The sequence below is a fragment of the Malus domestica genome, chromosome 07 (assembly GCF_042453785.1).
Source record: "Malus domestica chromosome 07, GDT2T_hap1".
NCBI lineage: Eukaryota > Viridiplantae > Streptophyta > Magnoliopsida > Rosales > Rosaceae > Malus > Malus domestica.
In genome coordinates this window covers 14,658,174-14,674,679 of record NC_091667.1, presented here as the reverse complement: position 1 = coordinate 14,674,679, position 16,506 = coordinate 14,658,174, and the positions used below count along the sequence as shown (strand labels likewise).

The following is a 16,506-nucleotide window of genomic DNA, read 5'->3' as shown; positions in this document are numbered from 1 at the left end:
TCTTGGTTGACTCTGATGGGTCTAAGATCGTCGATTTCGGGGTTCAGGTTGTTTTCTGTATCTTTAATCCTTTTCTGCGTATATGGTGTTTGTGAAAATGTCTTAGACATATATTGTGGGATTTTATGCATGATTAAGTGTGAAGGCCGATGTCATATGTTGAAAGATGATGAAATATGAGTTCTTGTTAATTGAATCATAAGGCCGATGCCAATGGATTGATGTTCTGAAGATTCCAATGTTGAATATTGTTAATCTTGAAGTTGAAATTGTTCATCAAGATGTCTGATAAGTCTGTAAGAATTGAAAGTTGGATTTTAATTGCTTGAAGAACTGTGTGATTGGATTCATTGATTGTACTCTGTTCTCTGCTATGAAAGAAAGATTAGACCTATGCGCAATTCATGTGTCTGTCGAAATGCCCAGCTCAACATTTTCATGTGAAGGTGCTTATTAAGGAGTTTGTGCAGTATGTTTCCCTTATCTTAGCCTATAATTTCAGAGTCTAACCAACTCAGTTATTAGCATGAATCTACAGTAAGTCCGGTTACACGAAGGGTAGAAGAAGTTGTTAACGGTAAATCCCACGAAGGGTAATCCCGTGTTTTGAGTAGGTAAATCCCACGAAGGGTAATCCTACATAAATGTTGATTTTTCAGTTGTTGAAATTGTGAAGGCCAATGCCATTGTTCAAAGAAGTTGTTTTTGGTAAAATCCACAAAGGGCGATCCCGTGGTGCTATAGTTAAGGCCGATGCCACACTATAGTTTGTTAATTTTCTGTTTTTGTAAATATTAAAGGCCGAAGCCAAGTTGAATGAGATTGTTGACGGTGAATCCCACGAAGGGTAATCCAGTAAGAAGTTGTTATACCGGCATGAGGGTGTGCTACAACTACTTTATAGAAGGTTGTTCTTGTGTAAAACTCCTGATAGAGGCAGAGGCATACATAGTGTCTTTATTTGTAAGGCAGTGGAAGAAATTTGGACTGACAGACATAGGTTTTTGGTCAACAGCTACAAAGAGGTTATGGGGTACACTTGTGTGTGTTATGTTATGATCAGGCCGTTTGCTGCTACTCCACTGTGGTTGTCTGATTAAAACAAAAGGATAATGAGCAAACATTAGTGCCAAAAACTTTGATACATGATTGGCAGGCATAGCAGAGGAGCCATATGCTGGACCTGGTGCAAGGCAGGCCAGTTTGGAGATTGCAAAGATCAATAAGGTGCAGATGTCTCAACTTGCAGGACTCAACAGTTTCTCTCATGCTCACATTGCTGCAATCTCAGGCTTGGTAACCTAGCTGAGATTGAGGGGGGATGAAGACAGATGTCTCTTGATTATTGGTTACTGTGTAATCAATGCCACATCAGCCTAAGTTGTTATAATGTTTGTTAGGTGGTTAAATGATTTGTTAGTTGGTTAAATGATTTGTTAGTTGGTTAATTAGTTACTTGTGGTTGAGTAAGCTTGTATTGTTTAGTATATAATGCACTTCCACTTACAAATGTAGTTAGTTGTCATTTTCCTCAAATATATAAAACTCTCTCTCTCTCTCTAAACTCTTTGTGTTCTTCCTTTTACTCATCCTTTCTTCTTGATTTTCCCTTCAATTCTCAAACACTACAATGTAGTTAACAAAGGCCAATAGCATTACTAGTTGTGAGGAAGAAGCTCTGAATTGTAGCAGAAAGTTGTAGAAGCCCTTGAATCTCATAGCAGGAAACCCTTGAATCTCCTGAATTTGGGACCTTGTTCCATTTTGCTCTGAACTTTCAATTTGATATTGAGCATCCTAAACTTTCAATTTATGCTAATATTCCCCCAATAGTCAAGTCTTTCACAATTTTTGTCATTTCATCCTGTACATTATGCCTGGCCAACTTTTATGAGACATATTTTGTGCTATGTCAACGAAATGGTATATCGCAAAAAATTAGTAATACTTAATTTTGTAGTGGTTTAACACAATCCAACTACAAGGAACTAACTGTTATGTATGTAAAGTACAAAAACAAAGTGGTTTGGATGCCGCTTTGCATATATTTGATGGCTTTGCATATTGTGCAATATACATGTATCTTACAATATTTTGGATTGGTGTTTTTGACGTAGTTTTGAATCGATGAATAGTTATTCAAAAAACTGATATATGAACACAGAAAAGTCCATATCTGCCAGTAGTGCTAGAGTAAAAAAATATATCATAGATAAGTATATATGTGTTCAAATATTAACAAGTTAAAAAAAAAAAAAAAAATTGTCCTGTCCCGTCCCACGCATAAACATTGTACCAAACAACAAATGAAACATGGTAGGTTAGTCATTTATCTTTTGGTTCCGTGCCGTCATGTGCTTACCAAACGCAAAATGGAACAACCGTCCCGTTCCTTCATGCGCGTACCAAACGGAACCTCTGTCCTGTCCTGTTTCGTCTCGTTCCGTTCCGCCCCATTTGCGTACCAAACAGTACCTAAGGGAAGATGAGTTTGGTTGAGCCACACAATAGTCAACCTAATTTGGTATCAAATTTACCATTTACGAGATTTGAACGTAAGACCTATTATTTCAAATAAAGAGAAATACCACAAGTAAGAACGAGTGACATGAATTTGAATCTCACTTGTAAAGGGGTCGTGGATTCGACCATTATTATGGAATTCCAATTAGACAAAAAAAAAAGAAAAAAAAAGCCCCTGTAAAAACCCGAACCGATTAAAGTAAGCATTCTCGTCTCCCTCTCCTTCCTCATCATTTCATCTCTCTCAGATTCTCGGGGCTTCACAGGGTCTCGAGACATTCGTGTGGTCGTCTGTTACCCACGGTAACATTGGAGTTCTACGCTACTACCGTGTTCTCGTTCCATGTAGCCCTAAATCTCCTCCTCCTCTTCCCCCTCCCAGCTTTCCTGCTCTGGTTTTCATGGACAACAACAATCGCAACGTCAGCAGCAGCAGTACCTCCGGAAGGTAGTTTCTTCCCCCTCCCATTTCCTCTCCTATCCTGTTTGGTTGCTGAGAAAATCAGGGAACGAGTTCCAATTAAAAAAAAAAAAAACAGAATTGTGACTTTCCATTGTTTTCTGAGAAATTTATTCAACTTTTGAATTGTTTCAATCAATTGACGATTTATTGAACTTTTTTTTTTCATTTAATGGCAGAGGAATAATACTGGATTTTTTGCTTGCATATAACAATACTGTGAAATTCTGATAGTATATTTTTGTGGGCAGTGGAGGAGGAGGAAGACATTGGGAGGTGAAAAATGATAGAGAACGATCGAGGGGCCGCGGTGGCGGCGGAGTTGGTGGCGCTGGAAAAGATAAAATTGATGCACTTGGTAGATTATTGTAAGCACTGCACTACCCACTCAGTCTTTGTTTCTTTGTTTCTTTGTTTTGTTTGTATATAAATGTTAATTATTGGTAGAGTAATGCAGCTTAATGGCATAGTTTATTAAAACTTAGCCTCTCTGGTAATTTTCTAGGACGCGTATATTGCGCCATATGGCGGGTGAGTTGAGTTTGAATATGCGAAGCGATGGATATGTGAAGGTTAATGATCTGTTAAAGCTAAACATAAAGACATTTGCTAATATTCCAGTGAGATTACATACTATTGATGAGATTAAGGAGGTTAGTGAGCAGTTCTTGATAGTCCTTTATATGTCACATGAACTTACTGACTAAGAAGCATGTTTAATTATGTGATACTTCTTGTTAGGCTGTCAGAAAGGATGATAAGCAGCGCTTTGGCCTCTTGGAAGAAAATGGGGAACTTTTGATACGTGCAAACCAAGGCCACACAACAAAGGTAATTTATCTTGAATATCTGTTTTGAGTCATTTCATGGAGATGCGAGACCTTTTGTGAAGTGCTTGAATGGGGAACTGTTTTTCTTGGATTACTATTTTACTGCTTTAGTCACACGCTATCCTAGTAGTTTTTGTCTGTGTAATCTTGTAAAGTCATGGCAAGGTATTAACTAGTTTCTCTTTGCATAATCTAGTGAAAGCACAGTCAGGTCAGAGTCTTTCTGTAAGTGGAATCTTTGTTAAGACTTGAAAATTTGTTGACGCTGGAGAATTGTTTTCTTACACTTGACTGGATATCCTTTCACTGTTGTTCTTGAGCTCTGAGTTTCAGATCATTATGTAGATACTTATCGAATGCTTAACAAATCAGAATTTTAGTTCTCCAATTTATTTGTGATGTGCAAGCATTATGTTTACCATTGTTATTTTTTCGTTATGCGTTTTTGGATTGAGCATCCATCTATACTTGTTGGCTTTAACATTATGTATTAATATCTACTCTGTGTATATTGGCAGATAGTTGAATCTGAAAGATTGTTAACACCAATCATTTCATCCGAAGAAGTTCCAGGTTTATCTTTTAGTCTGCAATCTTATTGTATTCTTAGCACATAATTTCTCTGTCCAGAATGAAGAGTTGTTTGTGTTTCTATGGAAATTGTACCTTTTTGTTTGCTTCACTGTTTTTCTTTCCCCTTGATATGCAGTTTGCGTGCATGGGACCTATAGGAGGAATTTGGAATCGATACTAAGGTCCGGTCTAAAAAGCATGAAAAGATTACATGCTCACTTCTCACGTGGCTTGCCGACAGATGGGCAAGTGATTAGCGGTAATGTGTTTGATTAGGGATATTTATATATGTACACGAACCTGTGATGATGAACCCATTTTATTTCTAATCACACATTAACACACGTCCGGAGAGGGCCATTTGTGGACCCAATTGCTAATCATCCGTGCAATTTCTAGTAGGCCTGAATTTGCTTTTTATGTCTTTTGCATATTTTTCCATTTTGAAAGGATCAAAATTCTCATAATTCATCAACTCTATAGCGAGTTGCATACAAGTCTGCATTAGTGAGGGAGCTAGTGAAGTAATACTGTTCATAGGTGAACCTATTGTTTATCTGTTACCCTTTGAGTCTAACCTTGAGGCATTTGGCATTCTGAGGTCACCGATTGTTTCAGGATTCTAGACTTCTTGAAAGTTTTTGGGTATAAGATTGTTTACTGGGGTACGACTTGGTAGTAACTATCATGACTTAGTGAGCTATAGTGACAATGATTGTGAAGATACGGATAAGCTATTCATTTGAATACAAGACACGGACATTATCCATCTCACTTTGATAACTTATTTTCTTTGCATTCTTTCAGGTATGAGACGCGATGTCAATGTTTTGATCTATCTCGATGTTAAAAAAGCTTTGGAAGGTATAGTTCTCAAACCTTTCATTATCAAATGCCCGAGCGCCTTTTATTCTTTATCATGGCAGTGCAGGGAGCATGCAGGACTTCTTTTGCCTAATTTATTTCTTTTTAATCTTTATTGCAGAGGGAATGAAGTTTTACATTTCAGAGAACAAGGTGATCTTGACTGAAGGTTTCGAGGGTGTTGTTCCAGTCAAGTACTTTGAGAAAATAGAATCATGGCCCGATAGAACGCCAATACCTTTCAGAAGAATCTGAACCTAAATTGCAATTTTGAACCTACATCTGTTGGATCGTTGTGTCAGCTTAATGAGATACAGCACTTCTCTTTTGGGTAAGACATGTTCAGCCTTTCGTATCCTTGTATAAATGGAAATCAAATTGATGTCTGTGTCCAGATTGCTAGTGCTAGAATTCTACCTTTCGTATCTAAACTACATATTAATGCAACTCTGTTTTTCAGTCAAAACTCTAAAAAATTATGATTCTAACCCTCTCATAAAACATGAACAAAAATGAAATACATGGGCAATTAGTAATTACATACAACACAAACTTTGTTATTTTTTTTACACAAATCTAACAGCCACGTATTCATCACACGCCCTATTTAAAAATTAAAAATTAAAAATTAAGAAGGTTCTTTTTAACCTGCGTCTCTCACTTCAACCCCCTCCCTTTCTTTCAAGTTCGATGCTCAATTTTATTTCGTTTAGAAAAAAACAGTTTTTTTTTTTAGGAAAACTAATGAAAAGGGTTTGAAAACTTTGAGTTTTAACAATAAGGACAAAATAAAGGGTAAAGTGAATAGTACTAAGATTGATTGTTTAGTGTAAAAATGTGGTTTTTCATTAAAGTGAACAGTACCAGCAGCTTTTTGTTAAAATTCCTTTTTTTTTAAAATTTTTTTTAAGTGATATAAATATTTTCAAAACAAATAATAGACAAATTTAATTACACATATAACGTGTGGGCATATGACTGGTGTATCTAATGAAAGTGGAATGAAGTTAGAACCATTGCTAGTAAATTTGGTAAGCATCTAGAGTCCAGATTTAGGGTTTGATGGGATTGTCAATTGGTACCCATTTAGATAAATGGAGGCACTGTTCTAAAAATTCCTGCCCAGGAGCTAGACAGTTAGCCACCGCCCCGATTAATGCCTAGGCATTTGAAAATTCAGAAGGGCACCTAAACCGATTGAGGCGCCTGCCTAGCCCGCCCAAACACACCTAGACACCCGCCTAGGTTGCGACTGACTTAGACAGAAAATAGATATGTCATTCTATACTTCATAATATATATGTCATTCTATCTTGTCATTTATGATATAATTATATATATTTTAAGTATAAATAGACACTTGTTTACACGAAATATAACATATTTTCTTAAATCTACCTAGTCCGCCAAGGCGCTAGGCCCCAGCCCACCGCCCGACTATCGCCTAGCGTCTTTTAGAACCTTGAATGGAGGTCAAGTGTAAACTATGTGTTATTAGTGGTGGTGAGTGGAGTTTGTGCTTGTCATTGTGATAATGGTGATGTATGAAGTATCCATGGGTACCCATTGACCATCCCACACTGCTAAAATAAACCTGAATTAATTCTTTATAAAATGGAGACTTACGTACACCAGGTAATGACAGTATCACAAATCGGTAGTGCACCAATAATATCAGTTTGAAATACCACCACAATGACTTACCTCCAGAAGAGGTTTGTCCTGCTGATATTGAATTTTACAAATTATCTGAATTGAACTTAGACTCAAGGCTCCATTTATTGCAAGTAAAAAATATTTTTAAATTCTTGAAAACTAATCTTTAGGAGCTCCTCTGTGAAGAGAAACTCCTAAAAAAATTGGCGTATGCCACTAATTGCAGCTAGCACACGGCATTTTTTTAGTAAAAGGTGAAGGAGTAGTTCGCTTTGTGCTCACCTCGTGGCTGCGTGGATCCCAAATGTTCCCATTTCCTCTGTTTTTAATAGCTGTTTCGACCGTGATGGTTTTACTTCTTTTCCATGTGAGGTTTTGAGAAACAAGCACCAAAGGCCTTCTTTCAAATTGTACTGGATCTTCGATTATCCAATCCATTAATAGCACACTACAGCTTTAGGGTAACCCTTTAAACATTTTAAGGTTCTTGTTAGAAGTATAAAGAGGTACGCTTCAAAACAACACAAAAGATGGATGGATAGCAAGGTTTCCGAGACAGTTAAATGGTACTCGGTGGTATTTGACTCAAACTAAGGGACGATTTGGAATTTATTCTCCAAGAAGCACTTTTGGTTATTAGCATTTTGTACTTCTATTAGTAGCAGATAAATTTTTTTCATAAATATGTTTTATAGAAAATCACTTGAAAAGCACTTTATGAAGAGTTCAAAAGTACTTTATGAAGAGGTGCTTCGCCATAAACACTTTTTAATGTTGTTGGAGAAGTATTTTATGGTTAAGGGCTTTCGTGACCAATAAGTATTTGAATGACTATTTTGATAACCATTTCGTTTTTTTATTTTTATATTGTGTGTTTGCGTTAGAAGAGAAATAGAAAAAGAAAATGGGGGATGAAGAAGAGTGAATAAGGATCCTGGGAGAGATGTAAATGAACGTATAAAGAACGACACGCAAAGTGACAAAACAAAAACAAAAAATCAAAACTATTTTAACTGTTTTCACTTTTATGATTTTCTTTTAATTTCTTCTTCTTTTCTCTCACATAAATCTTTTTTATCTATCCATTTTTTGCCATATAATCATCCTCATACCTCAAGCACAAAAGGTGAAAAGCAAAAATTAAAAAGGAAATGATTCCAACATTAGGAATTGATCGTCCGAAAGTACTTTTAGCATTCCAAAAAAAAAACTTAAACAAGCTATGAATCTCTTCCAAGGCTACAACATGCTGCTTGGTAAAGAATGATTGAGTTTTGCGTGTCATGTTTAATTCGAGGAAATAGAATCACGGCCTCACAGAAGGCAGGGACCTCTTTGGACCTGGAATGTAGTTAATGTGTAAATAAAATACTTTAAAGCCTGATTGAGTCGAAAGCTTGCGCATAGAGATTAGAGAACTATAAAGTTGAACTAAATTGTAGGGTTCTCTTGTGAGAGAAATCCCTTCACAAAATTAGCGTATGCCACTAAATGCGCACGCACACGGTATTCCTTAGTAAAAGGTGAAAGAATAGTTTGCTCTATGCACACCGCACAGTGCATTCTAGCAGGGACTCTGCTTTGCCTCTTCCGATGTGGGATTGCTTGTTAATTAATGACGTTTTTCTAAGTTGATATCTTGGGTAGTCGTATTTCTCCATTTAATCACATCACGTGATAAGGGGCATCAAGATTTACAACCATATCTTACTACTAACCAAGTTAGAGGATGAAAAATATAACATAGGAGGACGAAATTTTTTTGGGGGCCCTCAATAATTAGGAGCTATGTGCCGGTGCACCGTTTACACGCCCTCAGCCCTGCTTTGTACTCATCACATCATTTGCCTAAAATGTAATGATTACTCTTTTCACAACTATTTCATAATGTGGTAAAGACCATACTGTAATGTGTGAATATTACACTATGCTACAATTTCTCGCTAATTTGAGTGCAAAATTCCTTTACACAAACAAAACCCCGTCACCGCCTTCTCCACCCAAGCTCCCTATCATCGGAAACTTGCACCAACTAGGGTTGTACCCTCATCGCTTGTTTCAAGCATTATCTCAACGTCATGGCCCTCTCATGCTTCTACTCTCAGGAAGTGTCCCCATCCTTGTTGACTCTTTAGGACTTGGGGCTGGTTTGGTATTGCTGTGCTTTGAAAAAAAGCTGCTGTGAGAATAAGCGGCTGTGCTGTGAGAATAAGCGGCTGTGAAATAAAGCCAGTAGAGTGTTTGGTAAACGTTTTTGTGAAAGTGCTTTTGGAAAAAAAAGCAGGATGATAGTGTGTCTTTTCATTAAATGAGCACTGTAGCTCCGTGTGCTTTGAAAAAATTGGCTTTTTTTCAAAGCAGCAAATAGCAGCTTCAGCTTTTCCTTTGATTTTCAGCTTATTCTCACAGCAGCTTCCAAAATAAGCCATTTTTTTTCAGTTTACCAAACACAAAAATGACCCTCAGCTTTTTTTCACAGTGACTTTTTTTAAAATCACCTCAATCCCAAACGGGGCCTTGAAGGCATTATATTTGTTTTGCTTTGTATCCGCGAAATTTCTACTTACTGTTGTTCTCAGAAAATTAAGAGAGGACAGGAATTGTAGAGCATTTTGCGAGGAACATTGTGGATGGTTTCAGCAGTTGAAGATATAGGTGTCCCTTTCTAGTTTGCAAGGTTCACAATGAGGAATCTTACGCTGTGTGTTTTTTTCTTCCTATCATAACTTTCAAATTCTATTTTGTGTAGAATTATTATGTTTTTGTTGACCTTAAAACCTACTTAGCCTACTTGGTGTGCAGACCAAATAGCTAATGAGCTAACTACGTCATTCGGTTGAATGCGGGACGTGACAACTCGACGACAAGCTGTGTCAAACACGCGCTCCTTGTTTTAACCAGACCCTTGGAATGTTACCAATATTCCTATGCCATCCTGATCTTTGAAGACTCCTGATTGAATCAGGACTCAGCCGGATCAGTCCCTTGTATTTCATATTGGTGCTTCTTTGATTCTCTCTTCTGTAGATGTACAAGGGTTTCTTGCAGAACCGGCATCACTTGGTGCACTTGGAGCACTTGGGAAGGGAGTACGCAGGTATTTGTTTGAGGTACTCCAAGTTGCTGATCCGAAAGCAGTTGAAAGGAAACAGAATCGACTTTATCACGGTACGTACCGTTACGTACGGAGTGCTAGAAACGCACAACTTGTTAAACATAGTTTGGTAAGTTCCTTCAAGAAAATCCGTGTGGAGCCAAATGGCTGGATTCTTGAAATTACTAGGCTTTGCTGGCAAGTTAATGCAGGCGCGCACACACCCAACACAATTTCTCACAAGTGTCCAATATTCAGGCACATCAAATAATTGAATTGCTAAAGAGGACGGCCCCTCTCCAAAGAACACTTGACAGGCAATAAACGTCTAATATGTAAAACAAACCAACAACACAAATAAACATATGTCGAAACGACATACAAGAAAACTCATTACCATTTGAAGCTTTCGCAGCTTGTTCCGTTCCACATGTCAAATGATCCGGGACAAGAAGGAAGAAAGCCATACGCTTGACGCCTTCCCGCTTGTTCCTTTCTTGTTGAATGTATGTTCCAGATTAAGAGTGTTGATAACATAACTTGCCAGATATCTGAGAAAAGAATATTACCCTTTCTCGAACTTCTTGCAAAACAATCCTAATGATTCAGTGTTCCTGCAACTTATTCGCACACAAACTACTAGCTTATAATAGAATGCTTTCGTCCCTAGCATGTAAAGAAAGTATAACAAAGAGTCAAGCGTATTCTTGCCGTCTTCTGGAACTAAAATGGGCTGAGCATGAGACTGATTACAAGGAATAAATGAATTGTAACAAAAAGCAAATCAACTATTTTCTGCCAGAGCACTGCTGTTATTCATTCTACATTTGCAAACACTACCAGTCTACGAATCTTTACTTACCCTGCTTGCATGCCAGAAATGTACAAACCATGTTACCGAAAAGAAAAAAAAATGCCCAGCCCTGCATTTGGACAACGGAATTATCATCTTTGTCATAATTCACTTACTAAACAAAGACAACATACAGCTTTCCAAAACCATATCATGCACAAACAAGGAAATGTGGATAAAAAAGATGAAGGAGTTACTTGAGGTAGTTTTAAGTTTTAACATACGTATAATGCCAAACAGGTCTTTCAAAATCAGCCGAAGGAGCAAAATGTGTAAGAATTCATGTGAGTTCATTATGTATGAATTCATGTGAATTGCAGCCAAGCTTAGTAAATGAACTATACATAGAGTTAGACTTCTAAGGGTTTTATATCCGGACAACTTAAACCATATTGGAGGGAAAATGTCATTAAGTCACATTTGAACTAATGTAGCAGTTGGCTTAATGAAAAATGTAGGTAATTGCCTCGTTGATGGGCTGAGATGGTTACCAAAATGAAAGTGGGATTGGTCTCTCTTCTCGGTACAAACATAGGTTGTTCATTTTGTGCATGGTTGTCTCATTGACAAGTGACAACCAAAAACTCCCTTGCTGTGCGTACAAGAGAAGAGAAGACAATTCTCTATACAAACCATGACTGCAAGTTCAGGTTTGTATGCATGATTATTATACTGTTAGGGTTTTATCAGCAACTGCATTTATTGCAGTTAGAATTAGGGTTTATCATTAGTACAAACTAATGAAAGACATGTAGTTTGGACTTTGGATACTTTGGTTGATTGGATCCTTGTATGGAATGGTTTGCAAAAAGAAGAAAGGTAAAGTCTGTAACAAAAGAAATTGACAACAGAAGGAAGATATATAAATAAATGAATAGAAGTTTTCACTTTCCACCTTTTTATGTACTTCTATATTCATCGTCTTTCAACAAAAGAAGAAAACCAAAAAGTTAATAAGAACCCTATACGGGAGAGAACCAAATGCCAGAGAGGTAACAATTAAAAGTTCTTTCGCTACCTATATCATAAACGAGGAACACAGTAAATGAGCACCCCAAATTCGTGATCTAGGGTACAAAGCTTAGTAGAACATATAATTTTAGCACCCCAAATATTGTGTGTATTAATGACAATATAAACCAGAGAGTAAAGGAAAACCGAAATGCAAACCTGATATGCAAGAATGATCTGTCATTAACTCTAAGCAATAAAAGTGCGAGCAGGATTAGTCTTGCAGTTGAGCTACATGACATGCTTAAGCACGTTCTAAAGGTCAGAGTGCAGGACGACAAAGTCAGCTGCAAAACTAACCATAAAACTGCAGCATAGGAATCGATGGACATCAATTACAAGAAAATGCATTGAATGAAAAACAAATAACGTATTACACAAAAATACTGTAATTCACTTCATATAGTATTAAGGACCCAAACTATCATGTGCTATTTTATTGATTGCTTGGCAATGATACACGTTCACCAATTAGCATATGTTCTATCAGTCATGAATTCTACAACGCCGTAGCTCCAACAATTACATTCCAAGAAAAAAAAGAAACAGATGGTCCTCGATTTCGCTCAATAGAGCATGGGAGTGCTTAGAAAACAATGTCCCTAAACCACAAAACTTCTTCACCATAGTTCACAAGGTTCCTCCTCATATGGCATTACATCATTATGATATATGGAAAAACGTACCGGGAAATGACAGAAATGTTACAAAAACAATCGTAAGAATTATAATGAACAAGAATTCGAAGGGGGTCTACCGCACAATCAAAAGAATTTTGTCACCCAGAAGCCTTCTTCCCACCAGAATAGTAACTGAGGTACCACCGAACGAATTTCTTCAGCCCTGTCTGCAGATCAGTTGTAGGCTTATATCCAAGTTCCCTCTGAGCCGAACTAATGTTTGCGTGTGTAAACTGAACATCCCCATTACGTGGCAACTTCATTATATTTCTCTTAGCCTTCACCTTCAAAAGCCTCTCCAAAATGGTCACAAGATCCATAACTGGCACTGGCGATGTATTTCCCAAATTGAAAACCCGCAATTGGGCAGGCCCCTTCTTCTTTCCTCCACTCCCAGTACTCTTCTCAGCGGTATCTAATGACGCCAAGCATCCCTTCACAATATCATCAATGTAGGTAAAATCCCTTGCAACGGTTCCATGATTAGCCCCCTCAAAGATTGGAATGGTCTTTCCCTTCAATATATCCCTCGTGAAAAAGAAGTATGCCATATCAGGCCTTCCCCAAGGGCCATAAACAGTAAAGAACCGCAACCCGGTAAGGGAAAGGCCATAGATATGGTTGTAAGTGTGTGCAATTTCCTCACCGGCTTTCTTGGTGGCGGCATAGAGACTAGCCGGCTGGTCAGTCCGGTCTCTTTCCGAAAAGGGTACCTTAGTATTTAATCCATAAACAGAACTAGAACTTGCCCAAACAATTGCAGGTTGTGGATTTGCATTTTTACAAACTTCAAGAAGATTAACAAGACCAGCTATATTACTATGAACATATGAACCTGGGTTTTCCATGGCATACCTCACACCAGCTTGGGCAGCCAAATGCATCACATGGGTGAACGCCACCACCTCGAAGAGCTTGCTCAGCAAAGGGGCGTCGTTTATGTCGCCTTCCACAATGAACACCCCACTCCGCTCCAAAAGCGCCTGCCGAGCCCTCTTCAACGAAGGGTCGTAGTAGTCATTAAAGCAGTCCAGACCAAGGACCCCATCTCCGCGACGTTTAAGCGCCGCTGACACGTGGGTCCCGACGAAGCCGGCAGCACCGGTGACGAGGACGGAGATTCCGTGGCGAGACCGGACTTTGGCGGATGACCTGACCCGTTTTTCCCAGGCGGGTCCGCCCCAATTGTAGGTTCTGAGAGAGCGGCGGGAGGGATCGGACGGCAGAGAATTGGGGGACGGGGAGTGGAAGAAGAAGATCAAGATCAAGCCGAGGAAAACGAAGGACCAGAATGTGAGCTTGGCGAGAGAGCCGTGCCCGCGGAGGCGGTGAATATAGGGCGACTTGTCCATCTTGAACTTGCCGGGCGTTGGCGGACTGATGTCGAGGTGGGACATTTGCTTGAGCTGGGTCATCTTCAATGGCGAATGTGAGCAAAACCCAGGTCTCCGGTTGCTGAATTTCGGCCGGAAAGCTTGGGATTTGGGTCCGGTTTAGGGTTTGACGAACTGGGTTCCTCGAGATTTCCTCAGAAAAAGGCGGTGGCGGCGGCGGCGGGGGTAGCGGTTGTTGCAGATAAGAAAAAGTGAGCTCCTTTTAGCTCCTATCCATGTTCTGGTTAGGTGATGGGGGAATCTTCTGGTTTCTTGGAGAGATGGGTTGTTGGTGGCAGCAGTTTCTCTTCTTTTATGCAGAAAGAGTAAAAGCAAAGTTGAAAGCTTTTGATTTGGGTTAATGATCTGTGATTAATCACTGTTTAGAGAGAGAAAGAGAGGAAGAAGAGGAGAGAGAGATTGATGGAGATCAGAGGACAAAGAACTGCAATATTTAATGAAGATCAAACAAGACAAAGAAACTGTTTAAACTTAATTAAAATCAGTTAATCTGATGGTGGTTTTCTGCAAAGATAGCTGGTTTTGGTCTCATTTTTCGGTTGACAGTTTTGGTTGATCAAAAGAAAGAAAATTCAAAGATTTTGGTTTTTGTTTCTGTTTTTGTTTTTTGTTTTTGTTTTTTTTTTTCTGTCAAAAATTAAAAGATTTGTTTAATGGGGGAACGAGAATTCCAAATTTCAGGGTGGAAATTTTAACATTTCATTGGTTGGGAACCCCTCTAAATATTTGGGATTTATTTTGGGATATTTATTTTGGGATATTTTGTGGGGGAGTTGTATCTATATTTGGGTTGGAGTTATAATATAAACGTTTATGGCTTTGAGGAGTGTGGGGATGTGGTTTGTTTGTTGGAAAGTTTGACTCATTGAGTAAAAAGAAATTAATTTAGCTCCCAAACTAAAAAGAAATTAAAAAATTACAGCAAATTGCTCATTGGTAAGGATCCAAATTGTGGCTCCCCAATAAACAAAAGTTGTGAGATGTCTCATGTTCGATACTTCAAGTTAGTGAGTTTTTTTTTTTACTGTTGCCACAGGCAGGGTGAAATTCCGTATAGTATCTCTGGGTCCGAAAGAGGTGGATAAGTGTGACTTGCCACCAGTTATTCCTCTTTAAAAAAAAAAACTAAAAAGAAATTAAAAGAAAAAGTAACTAGTTTTTAGTTTTAGTTTTAGTTTTTCTTTTTGACATAAGCACGTTCGGGAGCATTCTATACAAAATAAATAAATAAATAAATAAAAATAATTTTTAAGAGAAGTGATTTATGTATACTTTTTCTATTAACACCTATATTTATTTTTTGTATTTGAATTGAATAAACTTGAAAGAAAGTTTATTATTGCAATTGACATCTCACATTGTCGCTTGTATGAAAAAAAATTTAAAGACAACATTAAACAAGAGTATGATGAAGAAAAAAAATGTACGAAACTATATTTCTAGTTAAAAACTTAAAATACGAGAAAAATGTTGGGATAGGGGATTGCAATTTTTTCATAAAGAGAGAGTTATAATATAATAATGGTGATGATTAGGACACATTATAATAATTACATATACCAATTAATCACATCAATAATTAAATTATGCGGGCAAGCTCCTTAATTAATGACCATGTAGGATCATGGGTTTCTCACTCTAGTTTCTCCACCTTAGGTAGACAATTTCAATTTCTTCACATTGACCCTAACCAAGTAATCTTCAAAAGGTTCACCCCAACTATATTTGTTATTCAATTATCTAAACTACTTTTTTTATTATTTTTTGAACAAATGATATTATTTACACTAAGGGAGATGAGATGAGCTTAGCCTCATAATGAGCTAGTAATAATGTAATTTTACAGATTCAAATTTTACTGTTTTTTTTATTAAAATCCCACTTACAAGTGATGTTAACATGTATCTAATATTAAAAAAACAAAACAAAACAAAAACCTCCCACTCCCACTCCAACATGCGTTCTCTCTCATCCTCTCTGTAACATCCCACATCGACCAACAGAGAGGGGTTGATCTGCTTTATATGTACATGCCCACCTCCATATAGCACAAGGCCCTTTGGGAGCTCACTGGTTTTGGGTTCCGTAGGAACTCCGAAGTTAAGCGAGAAATGAGGCTAGAGTATTCCTAGAATGGGTGACCCACTGGGAAGTTCTGCTCACGTGTGACACACACCGACCAAGATCGAGGCGTGCTGGCCGTCACGTGAGGGTGACGTAGTCATGTGCACAATGCGGAAGCGATAAGGATAAGAAATTTACGAATAAATAAAAAAAACTGAAAGCTACTAATGTGCACTAATAAGTAGAAAGTGCTAGGAACGAGATACACGAGTAAATACTCATAATCAGAGCATAGAAAGTCTAGGTGCAGTCCAGTAGGTGAAGTACTAGTTATACAGTACCAGAAGATATCCTACGAATATTTTATTCTGTCAGAACCGCCGAGATCCTCAAAGCCACCAACAACAAGTCTACCTAAAACCTGGAAGGGTGCAAAACAGAAAACGTGAATGCGCAAAAACAAAGCTTTTCAAAAATCATTTCATTATCAAATGCTCTAACCCC

At 37.9% G+C, this 16,506-nt stretch overlaps 2 protein-coding genes and 2 non-coding genes across 4 annotated transcripts; 1 reads left to right on the top strand and 3 right to left on the bottom strand.

Annotated features, from left to right (window-relative positions):
* The first annotated feature begins 2,640 nt into the window (after positions 1-2,640).
* On the top strand, positions 2,641-5,636 carry LOC103454766 (uncharacterized). The gene is made up of 8 exons (XM_008394366.4): positions 2,641-2,971; positions 3,235-3,351; positions 3,489-3,636; positions 3,725-3,814; positions 4,332-4,386; positions 4,523-4,645; positions 5,194-5,250; positions 5,372-5,636. The coding sequence occupies exons 1-8, from the start codon at positions 2,925-2,927 to the stop codon at positions 5,503-5,505; spliced, it is 771 nt and encodes a 256-aa protein (XP_008392588.1). The 5' UTR covers positions 2,641-2,924; the 3' UTR covers positions 5,506-5,636.
* Positions 5,637-7,077: 1,441 nt separating this feature from the next.
* On the bottom strand, positions 7,078-7,197 carry LOC114826210 (U5 spliceosomal RNA). The gene has a single exon (XR_003775131.2). It is a non-coding gene; the product is annotated as a U5 spliceosomal RNA (small nuclear RNA).
* A 1,151-nt stretch (positions 7,198-8,348) lies between these two features.
* Positions 8,349-8,469, bottom strand: LOC114826208 (U5 spliceosomal RNA). Its single transcript, XR_003775129.1, has one exon. It is a non-coding gene; the product is annotated as a U5 spliceosomal RNA (small nuclear RNA).
* A 3,803-nt stretch (positions 8,470-12,272) lies between these two features.
* On the bottom strand, positions 12,273-14,640 carry LOC103415098 (UDP-glucuronate 4-epimerase 3). The gene has a single exon (XM_008353453.4). The coding sequence runs from the start codon at positions 13,957-13,959 to the stop codon at positions 12,643-12,645; it is 1,317 nt and encodes a 438-aa protein (XP_008351675.3). The 5' UTR covers positions 13,960-14,640; the 3' UTR covers positions 12,273-12,642.
* Positions 14,641-16,506: the final 1,866 nt, after the last annotated feature.

Coding starts and splice junctions, on each gene's coding strand:
- LOC103415098 (XM_008353453.4), bottom strand. CDS start 13,959: ATGACCCAGCTCAAGCAAATGTCCCACCTCGACATCAGTCCGCCAACG.
- LOC103454766 (XM_008394366.4), top strand. CDS start 2,925: ATGGACAACAACAATCGCAACGTCAGCAGCAGCAGTACCTCCGGAAG. Junction 3,815..4,331: donor ACCAAGGCCACACAACAAAG/GTAATTTATCTT, acceptor GTATATTGGCAG/ATAGTTGAATCTGAAAGATT. Junction 4,646..5,193: donor AGATGGGCAAGTGATTAGCG/GTAATGTGTTTG, acceptor GCATTCTTTCAG/GTATGAGACGCGATGTCAAT.